General features: G+C 40.5%; 1 protein-coding gene across 1 annotated transcript in view; it reads left to right on the top strand.

The window, feature by feature from the left end:
* Positions 1-23,479, top strand: part of rem2 (RAS (RAD and GEM)-like GTP binding 2) — a 36,702-nt gene continuing 13,223 nt past the window's right edge. Inside the window, exons 1-4 of the mRNA XM_079349452.1 lie at positions 1-525; positions 3,241-3,577; positions 6,482-6,555; positions 17,257-17,434. Of these exons, the coding sequence (XP_079205578.1) occupies positions 514-525; positions 3,241-3,577; positions 6,482-6,555; positions 17,257-17,434 (601 nt within the window). The 5' untranslated portion in view covers positions 1-513. The remainder of the gene's footprint in view (positions 526-3,240; positions 3,578-6,481; positions 6,556-17,256; positions 17,435-23,479) is intronic.

The raw sequence follows: 23,479 nt of genomic DNA, 5'->3' as shown, positions 1-23,479 counted from the left end.
AGAGCGAGAGAGAGAGAGAGAGAGAGAGAGAGAGAGAGAGAGAGAGAGAGGTGAAGGTACCAATTGGAGGTGGGGAGGGAAGCGCAGACGCTGCTGGCCGCTGGGACACCAAAAGAAAAGGAGGGGATGTGTTGTGCTGATGGCTTTCCTCATTCTTTCTCCTTTAAGAGCTCGGCTCCTCTTGCAAACGGAGACACAGGTGTAGCGTCTCTATCTACCCTCCATCCTACTTCTACTACCACTACCACTAGCACCTTTGCCAATTTTCCATGCGCCCTGCCACTCCTTTCCTGTCACCAGAGGAGGATTTTACGCGCCCGGCTTGTTGAGATAAACATCATGTTAGATGAAATGTGGTGCGTCTCTTGTGCGCCGTCCGTTACCGCCGTTATGAGTGTGATGCCGGCACGCGGTCTGCAGTAGCAACCAGCACACATGACTTGAACCGGGCAGTGGAGGCAGTTGCAACTACAACAGCACTTGATCCTGAAAGAGAAGACTTGATTGATAACCATGGCAGACCAGGTAAGGCAACTCCTCCATCAAAGCCACCGTGCGCTCTGCACAATAGACCACACACGCGCGTGTCAGGTAACCCAGACTACGCTCACCTTTTTGAAGCGGGAGATGTAATGTGTTTTTATGCAACATACTTTGGATTCTCTTCGCCGCACTCTCTCTGTGGAGATATTTAGGTCAGAATCTGGAGCGTTTCTCGTTTTATTCCCCCCAAAACATTATTTTTTCAGCGTGTCTTGCCTGTGCTCAACGGTGACTTCATAGTAACCTTCAATGATATAATTGTAAGCTGGGTCAATAAATCTGTAATGTGTTGACCAGGGTTACAGCTATTAAAGGTGGTCGATCCATCGAACTGTGTCTTTCTATAGGTGGACCCTCTCAGCCTTCAAGGATTTCATAGATCCTCTATAATGAATCCTAACGCGTAGCCTACAACTGTAAACACGTTTCTGGAGAATTAAAAGTGCTTAATACAGAAGTAGGCTGCAGCAGGACGCTGAGCGACAGTCAGTGTGATCGAGGTGCAACGAGAGGGGAATAAAAACACTGCCTGTAGTATTAATTTTGTATTGTGCACTGTTGTTTGCCCTAGTTTTATTTGTCGACAGCCTGGCGAGAGAGGAAGATTAACCCCTGACACGCCGGCTCAGCCCGCGGTCACAGTTTCCTGTCTCTGCATGTACAGCTCCCCAGAGTGCTGCTAACTATAAAGGCCATGCTTAATTGATTAGTTCGTTCAATTAACCCAATTGAGCTACCTCAGTGAGTCTGTGTGAATGATGTATGGTAGTGTGTAAGGATGCGTGAAAGCATCGAACTGTGTCACAAGCAGCCACACCTCAACTGCATGTGTAAAAAAAAAAAAAAAATCATACTATGAAGTCACCACATGATTCTATAGGGTACTTCACTAAACATGCTGCAAATAAACTATGTTAAAGGCTGCTATATGTTGTTTTTCACCACACTGTGCCATGCTACACTTACTTATAACAGGCTATACACCACAATGTACGTTTCCATACCACACAGTGTCATTTTTCTAAGTACACTCTGCTACTCTATTCTTCACTAATCTATACTTCACTACTTTATACTCTACTATGCCATAATAACATATACAGTGATAGTGAACTACATTTATATTACACAATAATATATGATTGGATATTATATATAGACTGCAAGAAAAAAAACATGGATTGTCTCAGTGACGTTACCCAGACATTTGTTGTACTAAGCTGTGAAAACATTCAACTTTTAAGTATGGGTGTGTCAGACCTGTCAGTGGACAACTGACTAGATAACTAGATAGTGTACAACTTAATACTAACTTACTATATTGTAGTTTACTATAAAGGTGTATACCATAGGACTCAATACATGACTTGATACTATTCTCTGCCATACCATAGGCTACTATACTATATTTTGCTATGCTAACATGCTTTTAGAACACATACTAGAACATACACATCATACATGTATAGCCAAACTGTACAACCTTACACTATTAATTATAATATTATTATAATAGTCTTAATAAACCATTCTGTACTTTATAAGAAATATTACACAACAGTCAGTGCATGATTAAACTGCAATGTATTAATCCTGCATTAGATAACCATACACCTTTACCATTTATCAAACCAATTGACACTTTACTCTTGCGTACTGTTCTATAAACCTGTGCGATTTATCCATATGTTACCGTCTTTGAAGTATGTACAATAAGTAATACTTAAACAAGTCCAAAATAGTAATCATGCATTTTAAGGACGTTTTAAATAATAGCTCAAATGATGTATCTCTGCTCCAGCAGACTTACACCATCATTAGCTACACCTATATAAAGCAGCAATACAACCCAATATAGTACAACTGCCCTGAGATACACCCTGACATTGTGAAGTTTAAAATCTCCAGTGTTTGCTGACTCTGTGCCATAGAGCTGCTGATTCAGCTCTTTGTTAGCTATGAGACTCTCTTCTCTGAGGAAGCTAAATTGGACTACATTATATTCTAATGTGTTTTTGTTTTTTGTCTCCCTCCCATTTAATTAAGCATCAGTACTCTACTTCGCTTTGCCACATGCAGAGACTCGGCCATAGACACCCAAGGGTGCAGCTGGAGCTGGATTAATTGCAGCATTAATATTGATGAGGGCCTTCTTTGGCTGACCTGCTCCGGCTGCATGCCCACACATTATGCAAATGGCCACACAAAAACAAACTACTATTAACCATTGTTCTGGAGAAAACTGCTGACTACTACCTCATATTTAAATCTCTGGGGATAGAGATCAAGACTTCATGTTTTTGACCTATTTTCATGTGAATTCATGCATTTTGAACACACCGTATTTTACAGTTTAGCTTCACCTGACCACACTTATGACCTTATTATGCACCCTTCTGCAGCATAAACACGTTTCCTTTTGACTTGCTGTGGGTCTTCATCAGCATCTTTATCACACTACCACATATCTGTGTCACCTCTCCTGATATCACCTCCCTCCTCCCATACATACGCACACAGAGTGGTAAATACCCCTCCCCCATTCCTTAGTGAAAACACTGAATAGACAGTGTTACAGGTAGATCTGCAATCTCTGTGGATTCTACAATTGCCTGCTTTAAAGGATAACCACATCTTATTTTATTTTTGTTTTGTTCATTGGGCCATTTTACACCCAAACTTGTTTGTGTTTTCCAGTACAGTATGTTTCTCACCACGGCGCCCCCCCTCCGGCGTGGAAGCACACCCCTACCTGTCAAACACCAGTTACGGAGGGAAGAGGCTGTTTCCGACGACTGCGATTGGATCCCGGGTTTGGATGAACCTGCCATGTTGCCGATCAGTGACACAGGGGTCCCTCGGGATGAGTCCTTCAGCCAATTAGCAGCTGCCCAGTCGTCTTACCATAGCCATGGTGGGGCATTGAGGATAGTGTTAATGGGACAGACCGGTGTGGGGAAGTCATCACTCGCCTTATCTCTGGCCGGGCAGTCGGACAGATCGCTCTCTATAGACTCTGAGACACAAGCATGCGGTAAAGACCTGGATGGGGAAGGGAATTGTGATTTCCTTGTTAATGGCCACCTGTCATATACAATCCTTTTAATCAGAACACAATTGTTCTGAAAGCGTCATTAAAATACTTTCTAAATCCCTGCCAAAAGTTAGATGAACACATTTACAGTACTCTTATGTGTGTATGCTAATTGTGTGACCTGAGCTTGCCAGTTTGCTTAAGCTCTGGCCAATACAATTTGCCTCTAAACTAAAAAAAACAAACAAATAAACAGTATTTTACACATTCTTTGTCTTATATGTAAACAATAAAAAGTCTTAAAAATTGTAATTGTTAGCTAGGCAATTTTATCCAGCTTCTAGCTGTAGCCACATGTTTAGCTAACAGATGTAAGATTGGTTTTGTTCTTCTCATCTCTGGTCAAGCAGAGGCGCTGCTTGTCAACAGACAAGTCAGGCAACTGCTTGGGGCCCCAGGCCAGTAGGGGGCCCCTCAACAGCTGACAAACATTAAACCACAACATTGCCTCAAAATGTACATATTTTGCATTGACAGTAGGAAATTATCCTAATGGGGCCCCATTTGACGGCACTTTCTCTCAATGCCCTGCTAAGCGTCACATGCATTATTGCTGTGAAAATAATAATGGATGCTGGTTGGAGGGGCTCCAAATGAACGTTACCTCGGGCCCGAACAGACCCTAGAAGCGCCCCTGTGGTAAAGAAAAGGGAATAACTAAACAGTAAAGTATAAACGAATAAAGCTGTGAAAAGCTTTGAATGCTTTGCTTTGGAACGGCCAACTATGATTGAGTGCAATTACCATTAGGTCATTTCTGTCTGCCTCTATGCAGCTTATTTATCAAGTATTCACTCGAAAAAAGAGAAAAAATAAGTAAATGCAGTTTTAGATAGAAAAATGGAACAAAAAAAAAACGGAAAATGTGTAAAAATCCAACGTAGGTGTATACTTAATCAATGGACTATTTGTTCTCCAATTTAGCTTGTTCCATTTCAAAGCTGTGAAAAACAGCTTTAATCACATTTTCCCAGTATAGGTTTCCTGTCAAAAATCTCATTGCAGCACAAAGGGTAATCAGTTCTGGACCTCAACCTTCCCACCAAATCCATAAGTCCATGTCACTGAGAGATTTGAGGACTCCCCCCCCCCCCCCCCATGCACAAAGCTGATGTGCACCTGACTCACACCATACAGTATTAATCACTGCTCATGTACTGACACTCAGATTCATGCATCATAGATGTACAAAAGAAGCCCTTTCATCCAAGAAGCTAGTACACATTTCCAAGATTGTGCTCTCATCCTCATCGTGAATTTTATCAACGTGCTAAATTATTCCACGCGCTACACATCAAATTTACAAAGTGTCAAAAAACACAATCAACACCTATTTAATTAACACTTTGATGATAGTTTTGAACAGATGCTGCAGCACCACCTTTGCTCTGTGAGCGGAGTACCACCTGATTAATCAATAGGTGTGTTTACCAAGTCATTATCAGTAAATGACAGTGCTCATTAACACCAGGGGATTTGCATGTATCTTAATATAGACATCATTCACCAGGGTAGATTTTTCAAATCTTTTTTAAGGCATTCGGTGTCATTTGAAGCTGAACCTCTGGACATGATTTGCTCGGGCTGTACTGATGCAGTAAGCTCACCGTAAAATCAACATTTTTAGTTTTGACCCTTTTTACAGTACCATACATAATTATGAAAGTGGAGATTCCTTAATTAATTTTTGATTTCTGATTTTTTTTATGCTTGTTGACAGATCTCATGAAAAGCCATATATGATTCCTATGTAAACTAGAACTTCTCAGTTGCCTTAAAAACTGTGGGAAACCTATATCTCAATTTCACACTGTTGCATGGTCAGATATTTTCCTTTATTGCAATGATCATCTTGACTCTTAAGTCAAACTGAGAAGTAACATCCTGCGCCGGGGCATGACCAGAGGGTGCTAGGTGCCATCCCAAATCCTTGACTATTCCTTATTGACTATTCACCTTCCTAAATGTGGGATCCACTGTTCAGGTTGTAATAGGAAGCTCATAGTTTTCAGTTTACAGATTTTCTTTGTTATTTTGATGTTTTTATTTTGATTCTGTTACACAAAAGTTGATGTGATTAGTACAGACAGAAGGGGTATATAAACGCTCTGTATTCATGGGTGTGCACACAAACTTCAGGCCACCCGTGCACAAGTCAGTGCCCCAGTTGGGCCTCCCCTGTCCAAAAAGTCTGGCCTCGCCCCTGGACCTGTGGCGATACTGTAACAGCAGCAACATTGATCTGTGAGAAATAGTCCAAAAAAAATGCAAAATTTATTCCAGAATGAGACACTTTTGCTTGAAACACACTGCCCATCTGTTTATAAGTCTTTTTGAATTATAAAAATATCTGTGCTCATTTCTTTCAAGGCTTACATCTGTAGTACCAGTAGGAAACCAGCTTTGAGCTTGATGTTTGAGCCCATTAAAAACAATGGCCAGGAACAGTTTTAGTCATGAGATTTGATGATAAAATGTTAATAAAGAATACAGCTCAGTTTAGCCTTCAAGTTAGGGTAAGTGGGTCCTCATAAAAATAAGGATCATATGTTGCAGGTTGCAGCAACTTTTCAAACTCAACAGGTGGCCACACAACCCAATATAAACTCCTTGAGGAAACTGAATGGAGGTTTCTAGAGTAGGTCAAGATCATTTTTTAAAACCTAGATATACTTGTCAACTTTGCGAGGCAGCAGTTAAACCACTGACATTTAGTCAATACTGCAATTTTCTGAGACTCAATGCTGCACACTTCCATATGTTCATATTGCAACCAGCACCGTGTGAGCTGGTTGTTTTTCACCACTGTGTGCTTATGTGTTTGACGCCTGTCTCTGCCGGCAGGTGAAGGCTACGAATGCAACGTGACGGTCGACGAGGAGGACAGCAAAGTCATAATTTACGACAATTGGAAACAGGTTAGTAACACATTGTCAGCTTTAGTTTTTACTCACTCTGTCTTGTTTCTGTCTGTGCAAATCTTGGCCTGCACTATCTGAATGGAAAAAGCCATTTGTTCAATTTCAGTGATGGGCAAATTATTTGTGTTCATTCGAGTGTACGGTCTATCCTTCAGGAGCAGCTGCACTCATAGCGCGTGATCTTTTTGGAGTTCTGTCATCCAGAAAAGTGGAAATCAGTCTCATCTTAACCCCGATTCAACTCAAATCAGCATGGAAAGTTTGGTCTAGGCCTTAAATTGCTGTGGCTATTCATTATGAACTTTTTGGGATGAACACTATCGACAAGTTCAAAGGACCCTGTGATGACGATTTTTTTTTGCAGAGAGAAATAGCAGCTTGTCAAAAAAGACCACATGACATTGACAACAGTATGCAAAAATCAAAAAGCATGCAGTCATTAATGCCCAATAATAATCTTATGGAGCAAGAGAGCCCTCTAATTAGTGTGAGGGACGGATCATCCCTGATACGTCTTATACCAGATGTTCACTCGGCCCTCTGGGGCTCTCCCGTAAGGTTAAATTATTCACACGCAGCTACATTTAGCTCTGGGGAACTCCACTGAGAGCCGGCTTATTTCTTCACCTCCTCATCTATTTCCTGTTTGCCCTCTCCTCACTTTCTTAGCCCCAATAGTCCCTGCAACTGTCTTCAACTGCAAATCTCTTATGTCCATCCTTTATGGCTCACTCGCCCCTCTCCACTGGCCCTTTTCTCTTATGTTTAAAATCTGGCTGCAAGTTAATTACATTTGTTATTCTGTGCGTGTTAATACTAGGCAGGGCATTAAGGCTGCAGCAACAGACGCAGGCCAGCGGGAAGCTTGGAATGACTCCAGGGCCGTCAGCAGTGGGGGGAGGCAGAGAGGACTGGACAGCGTCCCAAATTATTCGCCAAATTATGCTCATGTTTTCCTGCTTTTTTTTTTTTGCTCTAATTCTCATAGATAGAAGACACACGCAGCTACAAACTTTCACACTCACAGTCAGATGAGCACACAGATGTTGTCCAGCTGTTGTCCAATGTGTTGTGGACTTGAACCGACACAGCAATAAGCGTGGGTCTCAGGAGACACTTGGCCTCGTTGCAAGCTGAAAGTGTTCTCCATGGGACACCCCAACCTACTCCCAAGGTTACCATAGCAACGTAAAAGGCACATACGCTCTCACATACCCACATACAAGGCCGAGTTAATCACTCACTCACGCTTAAGATCATGCTAGAACAGTCAGCATCCGACGCTGTTGGCTGTTGGGATTCATGCGTTCTCTGGCCGGCTCGCTCAGCGCCTCGTCATCCCCCTGCAACACAAACTGCCAAAAAGGATGAAAAACTGTTAGAGTCACATTCAGCGATTGTTCCTTCAAGTGCTTTCTTGGCTTGACTCACAGCTGATTGACACACGTAGGTTTGGCTGAAGCTGTAATTTTCAAAAGGGAAGTAAGTGCAGAGAGCGATGCAAAATAAAACAGCATTTCAAGGTTGCTGTAAGTGCAGAAACATGTATATGTGTATTTATATTTACTGTGCAGTAAGTACGTTTGTGTGTGTGTGTGTGTGTGTGTGTGTGTGTGTGTGTGTGTGTGTGTGTGCATGTGTTTTTGTGCACGCTGCATCAGCACAAGCACAGAGTCTGCTCAGCCAGACGCTGGGACGTTGTGAGTGTTGTTGATGTCACGAGGGCTGGACGGTTTAAATAAGTCATCGGTGTGCCTTAAAATAGAAACACTGGCACACTTGGCCTTGACCTGGCATGCCTGTTCTGTCCTTTGCCTGTAGACTGACTTTGGTTGTGTAACGTAACTCTCAAACAGCCAAATCGGCTCTGTATGTAGTGAAGAAAGTAAGATTAAGGTCAGTGAGGACCACGGGGCCCTTTCACCCTTATCTCTTATTGTTTGTCTGTGTGTCTGTCTGTGCACACAAACTCTAAATCACAGAGTCTGTACTGGGTCAATGTGTGTTCATTCTCAATCAGTAAGATGTACTTTCTGCTGCCCTGCAGGATAAGATCGGTTCTCACGTGAAAGCAAATTATAGAAGAAAATACAGGATGTAATTTGGAAGATGATAATCACTGCTTGACCACATTCTTTAGCTCACACAGTAGGGAAGAAAAACGAGGTATCACCCTCAGTTTCTCAGATTTTGGTGTTGTGCACAGGGAGTTCCTTCCCTTGACGTTTCTCTCTTTCCTGTTTTTACAGCGTTATGAGAGTCACTCTGGACTATTCACAGTTTCTCTTTTCTGGCTCTGATTCATAGAAGCTATTATGCTTTAACAGTTTGTTTGTTTTCTCTCAGCTGGAAGCCTTTTCTCAAATCATTTTTGCAACGGGAGACGAAATCTTGTCGTGCTAAAAAGCTACCTTTAAACAACATCTTTAGCTGTTCATTGTTTTGAATTAAAATTGTAATGAGTAGAATGTCTAGAATAACTGCTGATGGTAAAAGGCCATCTTTAAACATGAAAAACACTCAATAACTGTTAGAAGAGTCAGAGTGAATGTTTTTAAACTGTCTGAGGTGTGTATTTTAAAAAAAACCCATTGTATCTACTAACAGTAAGTTTAAATTAAAAGTGTTTCTGTGCTATTTTTACTTGCGACTTCTTCCCACTGGCTGACTATCTCATAGGCCAATGCTGAGTGATTTCATCTCATTTGAAATCACCAAAAATGAACAGCAAACATGCGCACAATGTTTAAATTGTTTGGGGTTTTTTTAAATACATTGACAGTGATACATTTCAAAGAAATTGTTTTAACGGTTTTATACTCTTGGAAGATACAGATCATAAAAAACTGAGATTGTGTCAACGTGGAACACATGGTATCAAAATGTAACCAAGGATTGGACATGTGATGGCCCAATATGTGACCAATGTAGAGAAATTATGGAAGATTAACAAAGTCCTTGATTTCAGCTTTTGCTCATTTCTCTCCTAAGAGCGGACATGCAGTACCCAGCCCATGTGTTTTGTTCACTCTCTTTTTAGTTAAATTGGCTCTTCTTCCTGAAGCGGATAATAGCTTACAGTACATACAAAGGTTTGGATCGGATCTTCTCAGGAGAGATGCACACCTTTGCTTTTCTTTTCACTAATGATTTCTTAGAGGGATATTCTCATTCATCAACAGAACGGCGTCCCTGGAGGCAGCAGGGATTCAGGAATTTTATATTGGAGACTTCAGCAGTGCAGAGACCACATGCTGACATATTAAAGCCGGAGTCTGGGTCGTGGAGGGACACTCCCTCTGTGTGAGGTGGCTGGTGTCCATGGCGTGCAATAGTCTGAATGTTTTACTATAACAGTGCTATGATGTCAGCTGCATGGAGTTATGATGTGGTCATTCATGGTCACCATTGCTCTACTTTTGCATTGCTGACGTACTTGCGTTTATCTCTCTGTGTGTGTGTGTGCGTGTGTGTGTCCTGCTTAGCCAGATGGTCTCAGTAATACTATTCTGTAGGGCGCTCGTTGTCTCAGTGCAGCACAGTGAGATGTAAGTGAGAGAAAAAGAGCAAACCCACCAACTCAGCATTCACACTAAGCTTCATCATCCAATTATCAGATTCTGACTTAGCTTCCAGACAAGATGCTTCTCCTATTCTTTCTTTAGCGCCTCTCTTCTCTCCTTCGGTTTTTTCTATTCTCTTGTTCCTTCATTCATCACCCTCACTCCTTTATCGATATGTCTGCCCTTTTATTCTGCTCCTGGAGACAAGATAGACGAAGAACATGTGTGGCAGGTTATCAAATGTGTACTTATACTTTGATACTGTTTGATGCCACATGTTTAAAAAAACAACACGACCTATGCTATTTTTTTTTCATCAAATACTAATCAAAGCTACAGAAGTTTTACAAAGCTACATGTCTTCAGTCATATTTTTGAACCAAAAGCTACCATCAGCAAAAGAGAGAGCACAGTATCTAAATTTCATAAATACTTTGGCAAAAGTTTGATACTGATACCATGACTATCTGCAACTATCAATTTAACACAAATTTAATTCAGACTAATAAACTATTGTCTATAGATTAATAACTGTCATAAAACGGTCAATATTAAACACAATTTATTTATTAAATTCCTGTACATGGTCAAACGATGCCAAATCAATTTGCGGTGTGTCGCTAACATTAGCAGCGCTAGCATTTCCAGCCTTTGGCCTCCTTGCAGGTTAACATATATATGCTTGGGCTGGTTAAGTATTGCTCTAGTCGAATGGTTAGATGCCACTTTAAAACCATATTCTAGATTAAACACTGCCAAACCAGTCCGTGCTACAAGATGCTATCTGGCCACTGTCCTTGTTTATATCGAGGTAGTAGAGCAAAATAGGAGAAGGCATTTAGCTGATCCAACGCCACAGCTGGTGGCCTGTGGCTGCATTAAAGCTTAGAATCACTCAAAGTCAAAAAGTGTCAATTATTACTTCAAGAGTCATTTCAAAAGAACAGTAAAGGTGACAACTTTGAACTATTTTGTTAGCTTATTCCGTGCATCTCTATGGTTGGGTTTTTACAAAGCGGCGTGTGACTGCTTGAGGATTGCTCCAAAAGCCCTGTGAGTCACATACTTGCCACAGCTAAAAAGCATTTTTAAGATTAAGATTAACTTTATTGTCCCATTGGGAAATTTGCCTTGGATTTTACAGTGCTCTGGTGTAGTTTTAAAAATGAACATGTTTATAGCCTGGTATGAAATGACCTAGGTCTGATGCACAGGTGTGCGTGATGTAACGATATGTCAAGAGACTTAAAACCCTCCTCAGCCTGTCGTTAGGTTGACTGAAAGTCAGGGGACATCACACAGGCTTCGGCCATTCATATTGTTATCGTCTATGGTCCAAAAGTATTGAATGAATTGTAGTATCGTGACAACCCCAGTGTGTTTTTATCCTTCTCATTGTGTCAGGCTGTGTATGTGGCAGGTGGAGGGCTGTCTAAACTTTTGTTTCCATGTAAAGGCCGTAAGCTGCTTTACTCATGTATCTTGTTCTGCAAAGCAAATGAGTCTGGAGGAAAGAATTAAATAGTTTGGGTATTATGTTACAGGGCGCGCGTGCGCACACACACACACACACACACACACACACACACACACACACACACACTCACACACACTTACCTACACACACACACACACACACACTCTCTCTTTCTCTCTCTCTCTCTCTGTCTCTCTCTCTCTCTCTCTCTCTCTCTCTCTCTCTCTCTCTCTCTCTCTCTCTCTCTCTCTCTCCTAATCTACAGCCAAAAGCTTTTTTTGCCAATTTTTCTGAAAACTGGAAGGAACAATAGTTTGAGTCCTCACACAGCCACAGCATGTTATGCCAATACAGTCTGATAAGTGAGTGGCCTCACTCTCTGGTTTCTGATGACTAGCAGGCTAGTGTGTGTGTGTGTGTGTGTGTGTGCTTTTCACTGCTTATTAGAGTATTTCTGTTTGATGAATGTTCCTTTAAGAATAAAAGGCTTAAGAAATATGTGTACATTTATTTTGGGGCCGTTCCAGTTTAACGATTTGTCAAAGACTGATTTTTAACCACAACTCCACTGATGGCTCTGAGAAGTTTAGCTTCATCCTCTTACTGGATCAAACAGAATACATCTCCTTAACAAGAGAAACATCTGAGCTGTATGCTGCACTGATTAAAACAGGTCTGGAAACCTTGAGTCCTGTCAGGCTTTATTGGATGTGAATTTCTTATCTGCAGCAGAAACAGGAAGTTTGTGTTAAAATGAACTTTCAAAAAGTAGCTTTTTTTATTCTGCCTTTTTATTGGTAGAACAGATACGTCTCTCTGACTCTACTTTGAGCGCACTTTTATAAAAAAAAAAATTATAATACTTTATTTTTACTTTCAAAAATATATGTATGTATGTATGTATGTATGTATGTATGTATGTATGTATGTATGTATGTATGTATGTATGTATGTATGTATGTGTGTATAACATGAGTTGGAACATATTAAACTTCTTAGCATAGGGTTATTAAGAGCATAGGCAGAATACTCAGACAGAGCACTCTTGTGTCATAAAATAGAGACAGACAGGTGATTCAGTCATTACAAATATGGTGGCCTATTTAACAAGTGTTATTGCTGGGATGAAAATAGACTATAGTTCATGAAAAAATAATTGAAATAACTATGCAAAGGTGCCAAGACGGCTGCTCCCTCAGTTCTAATGTGTTTCTTGGCTTTATGTGCTGCAGACAGTGTTTAGAGTATTTTATGCTCTGCACCTGGAGAGAGCTCCGCTGGACAAACTGTACTATAGTGCTGTGCCTAAATAACCCTAAGCAATGATTCTGCATTAGTTGTTCTGCAAAAAGTTATCAAGCCATCACATATTGGAAAAAAATATTTGCAGATAGATAACATATCTATGGCTTGCTTATATCCATCTGATGTAATTGGGTAAGTGATTTACTGGTTGGGTTTCATTATGAATCACAGCTGTAAGAATTCTACGTAGAAAATTCTGATTGGTTAAACTTTCTTAAAACAAAAAAAAACAACCTACAGTGCAATATGGTCGGAGTTGGGCATAGCAGAGGTTCGCTCTGTCGCCACAGTGAGGAGTTAGTTTGCATGTTCTCCCTATAGATAGATTGAAAGATCTTTATTGTCATTGCATGTGTACAACAAAACTTGGTTGCAACATATAAAATATGAAATACAAAATATATGCTGGGTTTACTGACCTTTACTGCCTTTAAGCGGTCAAGTAGTTTTTAATCCAGTTTTTTATTTCAGTTTTGCCATATTGAGCAACATGTATTTATTTTTTGTTGTTACTGTGCGTTTACTTAATATTCAGTTGTGACCATAAATGGTGGCACTGCTGGGATTGCCCAACAGTTTTACTCTCCACCACATCCCCGTTGATGCACATACCATCGTGGTGTGTTATTTTGTTTTTCCTGAAGTCGTTTATGATTTATTTTGTTTTCTTGGAGGAGGTCGTTGCTCTCACACCAGGTGGTCAGTGTCTGGACCTCCTGCCTATAGGCAATTTCATTATTGTTAGTTATAAATGAGTCCCCCTATGGTTTTTGTCGTCTACAAATTTGACGAGGATGAGTTGTGGGAGGGAGTGCAGTCATGCATGCGTAGGTGCTCTTTGCGTATGCTGCTTCCTCTCTCTGTCTAAAGACATGTTCGTTAGGTTAATTGGTGACTTTAAATTGCCTGCAGGTGTGAATGTGAGTGTGGCTGATTGTCTGTCTCTATATGTCAGCTCTGTGATTGACTGGCGAACAATCCAGGGTGTACCCCGCCTGTCGCCCAATGACAGCTGGGATTGGCTCCAGCCCCCTGCGACCCCAAACGGGAAAGCAGTACAGAAGATGGATGATGGATGGATTAATGGATGGTCAGAATTCATTGTCTGCTGTCCACCTTATTGTCGGATATAGCGTTCATATTTGGAGAGAATGGGCTCTGTCAGCCAGATGAGTTCTTTGTTTTCCTGAAGTTATTTTAAAATGTTCCTGAATACATTGTGATCTGGGCATATTTATGTGTGATGTGGATATTTTTGCGGATTATTGTTTGTGTGCTTGGCTTTTGTGTTCCTGTATTAGGCCAAGTATGTGTGTGTGTGTGTGTGTGTGTGTGTGTGTGTGTGTGTGTGTGTGTGTGTGTGGGGTGGGGGTATTGACAGATGGCCTGCTTTCTGAGGACACAGAGGAGCTGCTTAATCTAGAAAAGAGGAGGGGGGAGAGAGTTGGCTCTGTCCGGAGATGCTCAGCCTCCTTTTGATGGATGGATACTTACCTGCTCACAGTTTTTCTCCTGAAACGCTTCATCACAGTGTCAATCGATAGCCACTCTGTGTTTGGACCCTTTTACTTTCAGAGCTTAGTCTCTCTCTCTCTCTCTCTCTCTCTCTCTCTCTCTCTCTCTCTCTCTCTCTCTCTCTCTCTCTGTGTGTGTGTGTCTGTCTCTGTCTCTGTCTCTCTCCCTCTCTCTCTCTCTCTCTCTCTCTCTCTCTCTGTGTGTGTGTGTCTGTCTCTGTCTCTCTCTCTCTGCCTTGTTGTTTCTATTCCTCCTCCTCATCCCTGAATCAGACAGTGACAGGTGGCCAGCTTTCATGCCAATGCTTTCCCCGTTCGCTGTCTGTTCCTGCGCTCCATCAAACACACACAGTGCCAAGGGGCTCCCCGTGAATTTCCTGCTCCAGGGTCTGATCCGATACTACTTGGCCACAGAGCGACTGTGTGAATTTTTCAGGCGTCTGAATCTCTCTGGAGGGCAGGAAGTTACCTCCGGGGCTGTGGATGTAGGGCAAGGGCATCCACGTACCCACAAAAACACACAAACTCACAAAAAATGCACAACAAATGTGGTCCAGATCTGGCAGCAGATTAGTTTATCTGAAGGGAATAACACGTTTTCATATTGATTTAGTCACCAATGTTTACAGCTTCAGAGGGCTATTTTCAGTTCTAAAACAATTGATTGTTTTTACTTCCAATAAATCATCAGACATTTGCAGTTTTTAGAAATAACACAAATGAAAAATATAGACCTAAGCCTTAACCAATCCTCAAATATAATTTTGCTATTTCCCCCGAGGACATGTTGACAGTTAAGTGAAGTGAAAAGCCTGCGTGCTCAACACTGTTGCATCAACAGAAATATTCTGTTGACTTTGTGGTAATAGCTCAGATTTTATTTGAAGACACATTCTGTGCTTCTCTACGAGAAACCCAGCTGGATATAAAACAATTTCTCTTGTTGTATTGACACAGACACAAACACTGTTCGTCTGGCCTCATGTTTCTGTCTTTTCGTGAAAAAATGGTTTGTATTGATTGTGCTCCTTTTAAAGTTGACCTCCTGAGCATTTTTTAAACAGTACAGTACAGTGGAGATGCCAACACTGCAGGAATATTAAAATGATCATGGTAAATGAAGGTTAGACAAATCCTCATATAAACTTAAAAAGATTGATGATGTCAGCAAGAGTGGAAACGTGCCTTTGCATTGCAGCCATTGTTTTGGCAAACAGTTTCCTTTTACATATTCAACAATAAGAATTTCATAAAATGTGTATACTTAAATATGCAAATTAACTGAATGAAACTCGTCATTTGAGTTTTTAGCTGGCTTGTTGCGGTGGGGGGAATTAAACACAAGATAAGTACAAAAAAGCAACTGAGCATAGAGTGTGTATTTACACAAGTAGCATATATACTACACAAAATAAATCACACAATTAACAATAATAACTTGTATACTGTAAAAAGCAGTAAGTAAGGCGTTTATTTTAAAAATCTTATTACAACTGACTGGTCTCCCTCCGTCTTTTGTCTCTATTCTCATTGTGTGTCTGTGTGTGTGTGTGTGTGTGTGTGTGTGTGTGTGTGTGTTGGTGTGTGTGGGTGTTTGTGTGTATATGTGTGAGCCTCTGTCGCTGTGGTAGGATGAGGTTTTGATTTGATTTTGAATCCATATGAACACACTACATGTATCTGGTATGAACTCCTGTTTTTCATATCTCAATAAAAAAAATACTTCTCAATATAATTTTTGTCCAAAAATATGCAGCTATAGTTCTCGGCATGTGATAATAATAAAAAAAAAAAAAAAAAGAAAAACCTATTTTTTAAACCTATTTTTCCCCTGATAGCTCTGCCAACCACAAACAGGATTGATGATGGCAATCAAACTGCAGTTGGGTATTTTTACCCAACAGTAATATGAGCTGAGGGGGCCTGTAAAGCTGAGTGATAAATCGTAGTGGGTTTGTTTGTCATGTGTGACTCTACACATCATACCTAATGTTCTTACAACAGTGAACGCCATGTGGTCAAAGTTTGAATTTCCTTATCTGTTGAAACAAAGCAGAGGCACTAAATGGTACATGATACTTCACCCACATAACCAGAGCCTTTAGGATTAAACTGAAATATCTGCAGGTCACATCCTCAGATGCCAAAATCCTTGTATATGACTTCACTCAGCAGCTCATACAATAATAAGAAGATATCTTCATTTAGTGAACTGTGATAAATTACACGGTCATGGGTTTAGTCATGAATGCACTGATTTCAGCCTGGGGAGCATTGCCCTGAGAGGATTTTAATCTTCCCCCACCGTCAGTTGTATGTAAATGTGGCCAACAGAATCATGAAGCGACGAGAAGGGAGGACAAAGATGGTCGTCTGCAGTTTGAAGCTGCTGTTTTTTTTTTGTTTTTTTTATGAAAACCACTCAAGCTAATTGAGTGTCTGTGACAGAAAGCCCCAACGGGATGTTGTTGGTCACTGCTAAAAGGGTCAGGAGATTCAAAGTGAAGCGTGACGTGCATGCAGGCAAGCTGTGCAAAGACCCGTCCATGTCCTCTCGTGGGACCAGGGTAAAAACTTGAGTGGTGCCTGCCTGGTATTGGTGCTGTCCTTAGGATGCTATAAGCTTTGGAACAAGAAAATAGGGACTTAAGGTGAAAATCTGGGTGAAAAAAGTTGTTTATTTGTACTGCTTTTAAAGACTCTGCTGTAATCTATCAGATTTTACTGACATTTAACGCTAATCCAGCTGCCATTGGATCTTTCCTGTCTTTGTTTAGCAGTAATCCGTGGCTCTGAGGTGTTGTTTTATTAATGTGCGTGTGTGTGTTTGTGTCACCAGGATCTGTCCACTCTGCAGTGCGACGTGTGTATCCTCGTCTTCTCTGTGACGGACAGGCGAAGTTTCCACCGCACCGCCCAGCTCCGCCTCCTCCTCAGGGAGGCCCAGCCGCAAACACCAATCATCCTGGTGGGCAACAAGAGCGACCTCGTCCGCTCTCGAGAAATCAGCGCAGAGGGTAGGTGAATAGAGGGCTGGGGCTTTGATGGAAAACGCTCACTTGAGCCTGCAGTGTATTGTCAAATAAGCTTGTGACTGTTCAGTTGCAGTTTGGAAAGCTTAACTTGACATGACAGGTCTGTCAAGCAATTCATGTATCTGCTTTCTGAAGCAGCAAGCATCAAGAAATGATAAAAGAGACACCTGGTATTAAGGGGATTTCATAAAGGGTACCTTTTTATCCTCCAAGTAAAACACAAACAAATGAATGAAAAAGGTCTCAGGTTGTCTCCAAAACCAGACACTGCTCACTATACCATGAGTAGAGGTGGGACAAGGTAGAGAGCAGGATTATGTCAGACAGCTGTGTAAAAAAGGTAAGAGATAAGGCACTACTATACTATGCTATAATTTAGTATTAGTTTAGTTTAGTTTATTTGTTTCGCACAAATTCCAAAAAAGAAATCAAAATGGAAGCCCAACGGACTTGTACAAGAGTTCATGGTTCAAAATCAATTCACGTTTGAGTTATAAATCTGATCATTTTTAAGGTCAGTCCAAAAAAAAAAGGTAATTTAACTTTTCTACTCCTCAGCACTTAAAAAAGAAAAAGTTTTAACACAGTTCTGCCTGAAAGTATTCTTTCATTTGGCAATATTGGTTTGACAACGTTTCTCTTTCTCAGCTTTTAAACACAGATCAATAATAATAACAATACAGAAGAACACACAATATCTTTCACTTTTAATTCATGGTTCCACATATACAAGTCTTTTAATCTCTTTCTAATTACTGGTTGGACTGAGTGGCAGCAGCTAATGTTTTGAAGAGAAGAGACCTATTAGCTGCCAGCACTTGTGAAAAAAGGTGTTGACAGATCTCACAAGAAAAGATATACTCGTGTTGCCAGATCTGGTCTTAAAAAAGCAGACTGTGTTTGGAGGATATGTGTGTTGTAAAAAATGGTCATAATGTGTCATAATGTATTGGTCATAATGTGTGCTCACTCACTGCTCCCGTTTGAGTGAATGGACTCAGTACCTGCCGCTCAGCACCACATGGGCACAACACAGTCACGGGAAATGACTTTTTGAACCACCTCTGACCTAAGCCAACCTTACTCTCATGGGGAAGAGTGACTTCATTTTGTGAAGTTGCAAGCTGTGTGGGAAGAAAGATCCTTGTTCACTTCGAGCACGTACACTGATAGATTTTCCCTGCTGTGTGGAGGCTCATCGCTCAGCTGCTCTTTGTTGGATTTGGGCAAATTTACACTTAAGCAACTCCAGACAAAATCATTATCTTGGGAACTTGGTTGTTCAGCAGACACTTAGTCCATTCTTTTAAAGTTAGGCAGGAAAACTGGCATCAAGTACAAGACGTCCTATTAAAACTGTAACTTTCATAGTTTTAACAACGTCAAACAATGATTGCGATAGTGGGGACAGAAGAATCTAGGACATCATTACTTGATTTTTACTGCCAATCCATGCTCTCTGTATAAGTTGTGTTTTCCAATTTTTTGGGTTGTAATCTCTGCTGTCTGAAGATTTGAGTCAGAAGAGAATTAGGCCCAGTCCGTCCTGCTGTTATCGTGTCCATGTTTCCCTCTGTTGTCAAGCTGCAAATTCGACTTTTGAAGAGAGATTATGCAAAATGTGTTCTTATACTTGCATGAAAAAAAAAAAGAAAAAAGAAAATGCATTGGCTATTAAATTGTATTTTTTTTTTTTTCTAATGAAGGAAAATCCAAGATTATGATTTCTCTACTTCTTAGAACATAAAACCTTAAAGCAAGTGGCATCATGCTTAATTTATGTACTCCTGACAGCATGCTTGACATTTTCCGGAGACGCCCTTTCTGATATTTCCCGCTGTGGAAGTCAGAGTGTAATGTTAACATGCCCAAGACTGCAGATAGAGCAACAGAGTCATACGCTATAATCACAGTCTTTGACTTTGTATCAGTGCTATGTGTTTTCAGATATACTCATGGCAAAGACAAAAAACTGGAGAAGAACTTACTGGGGAAAATTAAAGAGTAGCTACATCTCCTGCACAGTGCCCAATTCCTGAATATTACTTGGTGCATTCACACGTTGGCTCACAAGACTTTTGGTGGAGTTTTTGTTAGATGGCTGGTCATAAAAATGTTCTGCGGTAAAATATACGTCCGTTCACATTTACACAAACGGCTGTGTGAATAAGTTTCATGAATGCAATTCTTTGTGGCCTTCCATATAAACAAAGATTGTATGATGTAATTTTCTAAAGTTCTGTGTCTTCAAAGATTTAAGGGGGGCTTTAAATAAAAACCTCAATAAATCCGCCCTTTGAAGTTCTGTAATCTCTCACTTTAAAGTGTTAAGATAAATGTCACTTATCTCTCCATGCGTCTTCTTAATGCCTTAAATCTATAGATACTGTTCACCATGGAGCATTGATAGAAAATCATAAGGCCTGAACTCATCTTTGTACTTTAGGGTCTAAATGATTGGCTTGTCATTATTTATAAGGCAATACTCAACTTGCTGCTTGTGTAACTTTATTTTGAAATCTTGGAAGCTCACAAAACTATTATTATTATTCTTGTTATCTGTTTTCAAAATGTGTCAGGGCCTTGGGAAAAGGAGTTTCAGGTATGTTGCTCCTTTGGCAGGAAGATTTGGGTCTGGTGTAGCTGGTCTCTTTTTAAAAGTCAATTAAAGACGATTTGAGGACGATGCATCTGGTTGACGGTGCTTTGACTCGTGACTGTTTGCTCTTTGCTGGAGCAGCAAAGAGCATCACTCCCATGATGAATGAAAGTTCAAGTCTTTGTTGATCATACTATTCATTTATTTCTGTCATTTATGTCCACATTTTGACACCAAAAAAACACCTGACTTTAACCATTGCACACCACTGCTTCGCGGTAACCGGTAACAAGGGATCCTTCCTTATATAGCCAACGGTGACTCACCCTGTGAGATGCTATACACAAACAGCACATATTCTATGAATAACCTGCTCTTACAAACACTAAATTCTACCATGTGTAAATTACAAAAAACCAAAACTTTGTTTTGCGTCACTTAAATATTCAAAGTGTTTTAAATTAATGACATTAAGAGTCTGACTCCATGGTGTCATTTAATTGGGTGAATGCAGATTAAAAGCTGCAGGTGAAAGCAACCTGCCAACCAGGTAATAGCTGTATTTCAAACAGGATGCATTCAAAGCAGCATGAAAACAGATGAGACTGAGCTCACATCACGTCACAGTGTCTGCTGCTGCCAGTAAAAACTCACTTGGAGTAAAGTAACCTACTTTACAAACTCCCCTGACAGATCCATGATCACCACCAGCAGCATAGCAAACCTTTAAGGGATAACCATTAGGTGAACAGTTCCCCAGATTTTATGTTTTTAACTTATTTCACTTAATGTTCAGTCATTTAGAAAAATGAAATCTACAGATCATTTTAGTGACACTCTGTTGAACTTTGACTGAAAGCAGTGTCTATCAGTGTGTTGTGTGCGTTGCACCCGTAGATACAAGAGAGGAGGGTTGAGCTTAGCACACGGCTGTAAGTGTCAGACAAAGGATAAAACACATACAAGCCATGACGGGCTGCTAAATGATGCAACAAGATAAACCTTCCAGAAAGATTTGAAATGCTCTCAAGTTGAACACTTCCTTCAAAAATCCTTCCAATCAAGTCTCCAATAGAAAAATCTGTCATGAGAAATGCCATGTAGCTACGAAGGCCTGAACATTATTGATGCCCAACAATGTAAATGCAGTTGAAAGGCATCCACAAACCTCTTGAAAACAACAGTGATCTTTACTCATCTATTCCTACTCTAAACCCTATTTTCAAGACTTCCTTTGTCTCGGCTCTCTGCCTGGGTATTACGCCATAAATCTTCTTCCAAGCATGAAGGTCTCCTTTATAAGAATGCTTCAGAAGGGAAAAACTCTTGCGGGATCCATCTTTGATCAGCCAAATCAATCTCTGACTGTTTGCAGTATCCAGGGATAAATGCTTTGTTTGCAAACTCATTATGTGGGAATAAAGTTCGATCATCCATTATGGCTGTAAAGGGCCAGGAAATACATATTATTCTTTTTTATCTTTATTGTTCTATAATAAAAGTTCCCCTGGGTGTACTTTGGCTTTTTTTCACACTGCACAGAGAGGGTAAACAATTCAAGAGAAGAAAACAGATCTACGAATTGATCAAAGTTGGTCATAAATCCTGAACACAACTAATTGATTACTTTTACCTCCCTGTGCAGACATTGACAGCTAAAGCGCGAGCTTAATAAGAAAAAAAAATGTGTGTTCAATTCATTTCATTGTGATTTCTTGTGGACTGATTTGCTGTGATCATCTGAAAATGGAACGAAACAGGAGGGCATATTAGAGTCTGCCGGGACGGTATATCCATCGGTCTTTCAATTTAAATCAGTTTGGTTCAGACTAAGATATCTCATTGAACAGCATTAAGGACGAATCCCTTCAAAGAGGATTTGGGCGACCCAAAATTGTTTTGAATTTAAACCTCCTTTAAGAACAACACTGTGATAACAATGGTGACCCCTGTGGACAGACGTGGTACCTCTTCTCTTTTTGCTGTTCATGTACAAGTCGTGTTTTTTAACAAACATCTCATTCTGTTACCAATCAAACATGTCGCTCATTGTGGAAAATGTGTACGTAGCTGTTTGAACCAGGTTTTGTGCGTACAATTACCCATTAATCATAACAATACATAAATGACTCATCTTGTTGTTACATGAGCAGGTAATATAGAGGCTTTAGTATTAGTATTAGTCTGTTTTTTAAAAAAACAGTGAAAATGAGCTTGAAATTAAGTAGTCTGACATTTTTTAGTTCTGATTCTAAAAGATAGAGTCATTGTGAAATATGAATTGAAATACCAAGAAAACAAGAAAAGGACAACTTTGTTGAAATAGACTTTATTTATTTTTCTTTAGATTTGGTTTTACCTTTTAAGTGACTTCTAATTGTTTTGTTTTTATTTGGATACCCGTGTGTTTTTGATGCCTGATGTCAAGTGTTTGCATACAGCCCAATATATGTGTGGTCATACGCAAATGATATAATAATTTAAATGCAAATTAATCATGTGGATCCAAGCGCTCACTTCACTCTTTTTATTTTTTGGCGGCAAGCAACATTGGACGCAGGCCGAGGCGAAACAAAACCACTGAAGAAGAAACAAACTGCACTAAATCAATTTAGCAATGCTTGAAATCCACAGAACAGACCACAGGCGGGTTATAATGTTCAGGACTTTATGAGGAAATATTTTATGCATCACTGGCAGGCTGTCCTTTTGTGTGAACTTCATTAGTTTCAGAGTGACTGTGGGTGCAGAGTGGCTGCTGCTAGAAGCGAGGTAACACTGACAGTCTGCATAGTTTGACCTTGATTTGAACTTGTGTGCACAGTATATGGTATTTAAGTTCAAAGCTTCACCGTCATCCCTGCAATTTTTTCGTCAAAGCACGCACGTTGTTTTTTTTATGTCCTGTCACATATATCAAATATACAGACTCACATTGTGCTGCTGCTGCAAACATCACCTCTTTTTTCTGTTTTATTCTCTAGAGGGGCTCCATCTCTCCGTCCCTCTGCTCCTGTTTTCTTTTTCTCTCCAAATGGGACTTCTCTGTCTAGATTATCTCACTCTTACAGGCCACTGCTGCTTCTGCTATCTTTATGCATGTTTGTATTCCCCATACATGGACACACACACACACACACACACACACACACACACACACCTACACTCACACACACACACACACACACACACACACACACACACACACACACACACACACACACACACACACACACACACACACACACACACACACACACAGACGCATAGAGCATTCAAACAAGACACACACACAGCCGCATCTCTCTCCATCTTCTGTACCGGATGTTTCAAAGCAAGGACTGTGATAAGAGGAGCGTGGGGAGGACGAGTGACAGAGGAAAGGACGAATGTATGACAATAGTGTGTGAATGAAAAGGAATGGAGTT

Source organism: Symphodus melops, assembly GCF_947650265.1.
Source record: "Symphodus melops genome assembly, chromosome: 7".
Classification (NCBI taxonomy): Eukaryota; Metazoa; Chordata; class Actinopteri; order Labriformes; family Labridae; genus Symphodus; species Symphodus melops.
This window is presented reverse-complemented; position numbering and strand designations above follow the sequence as displayed.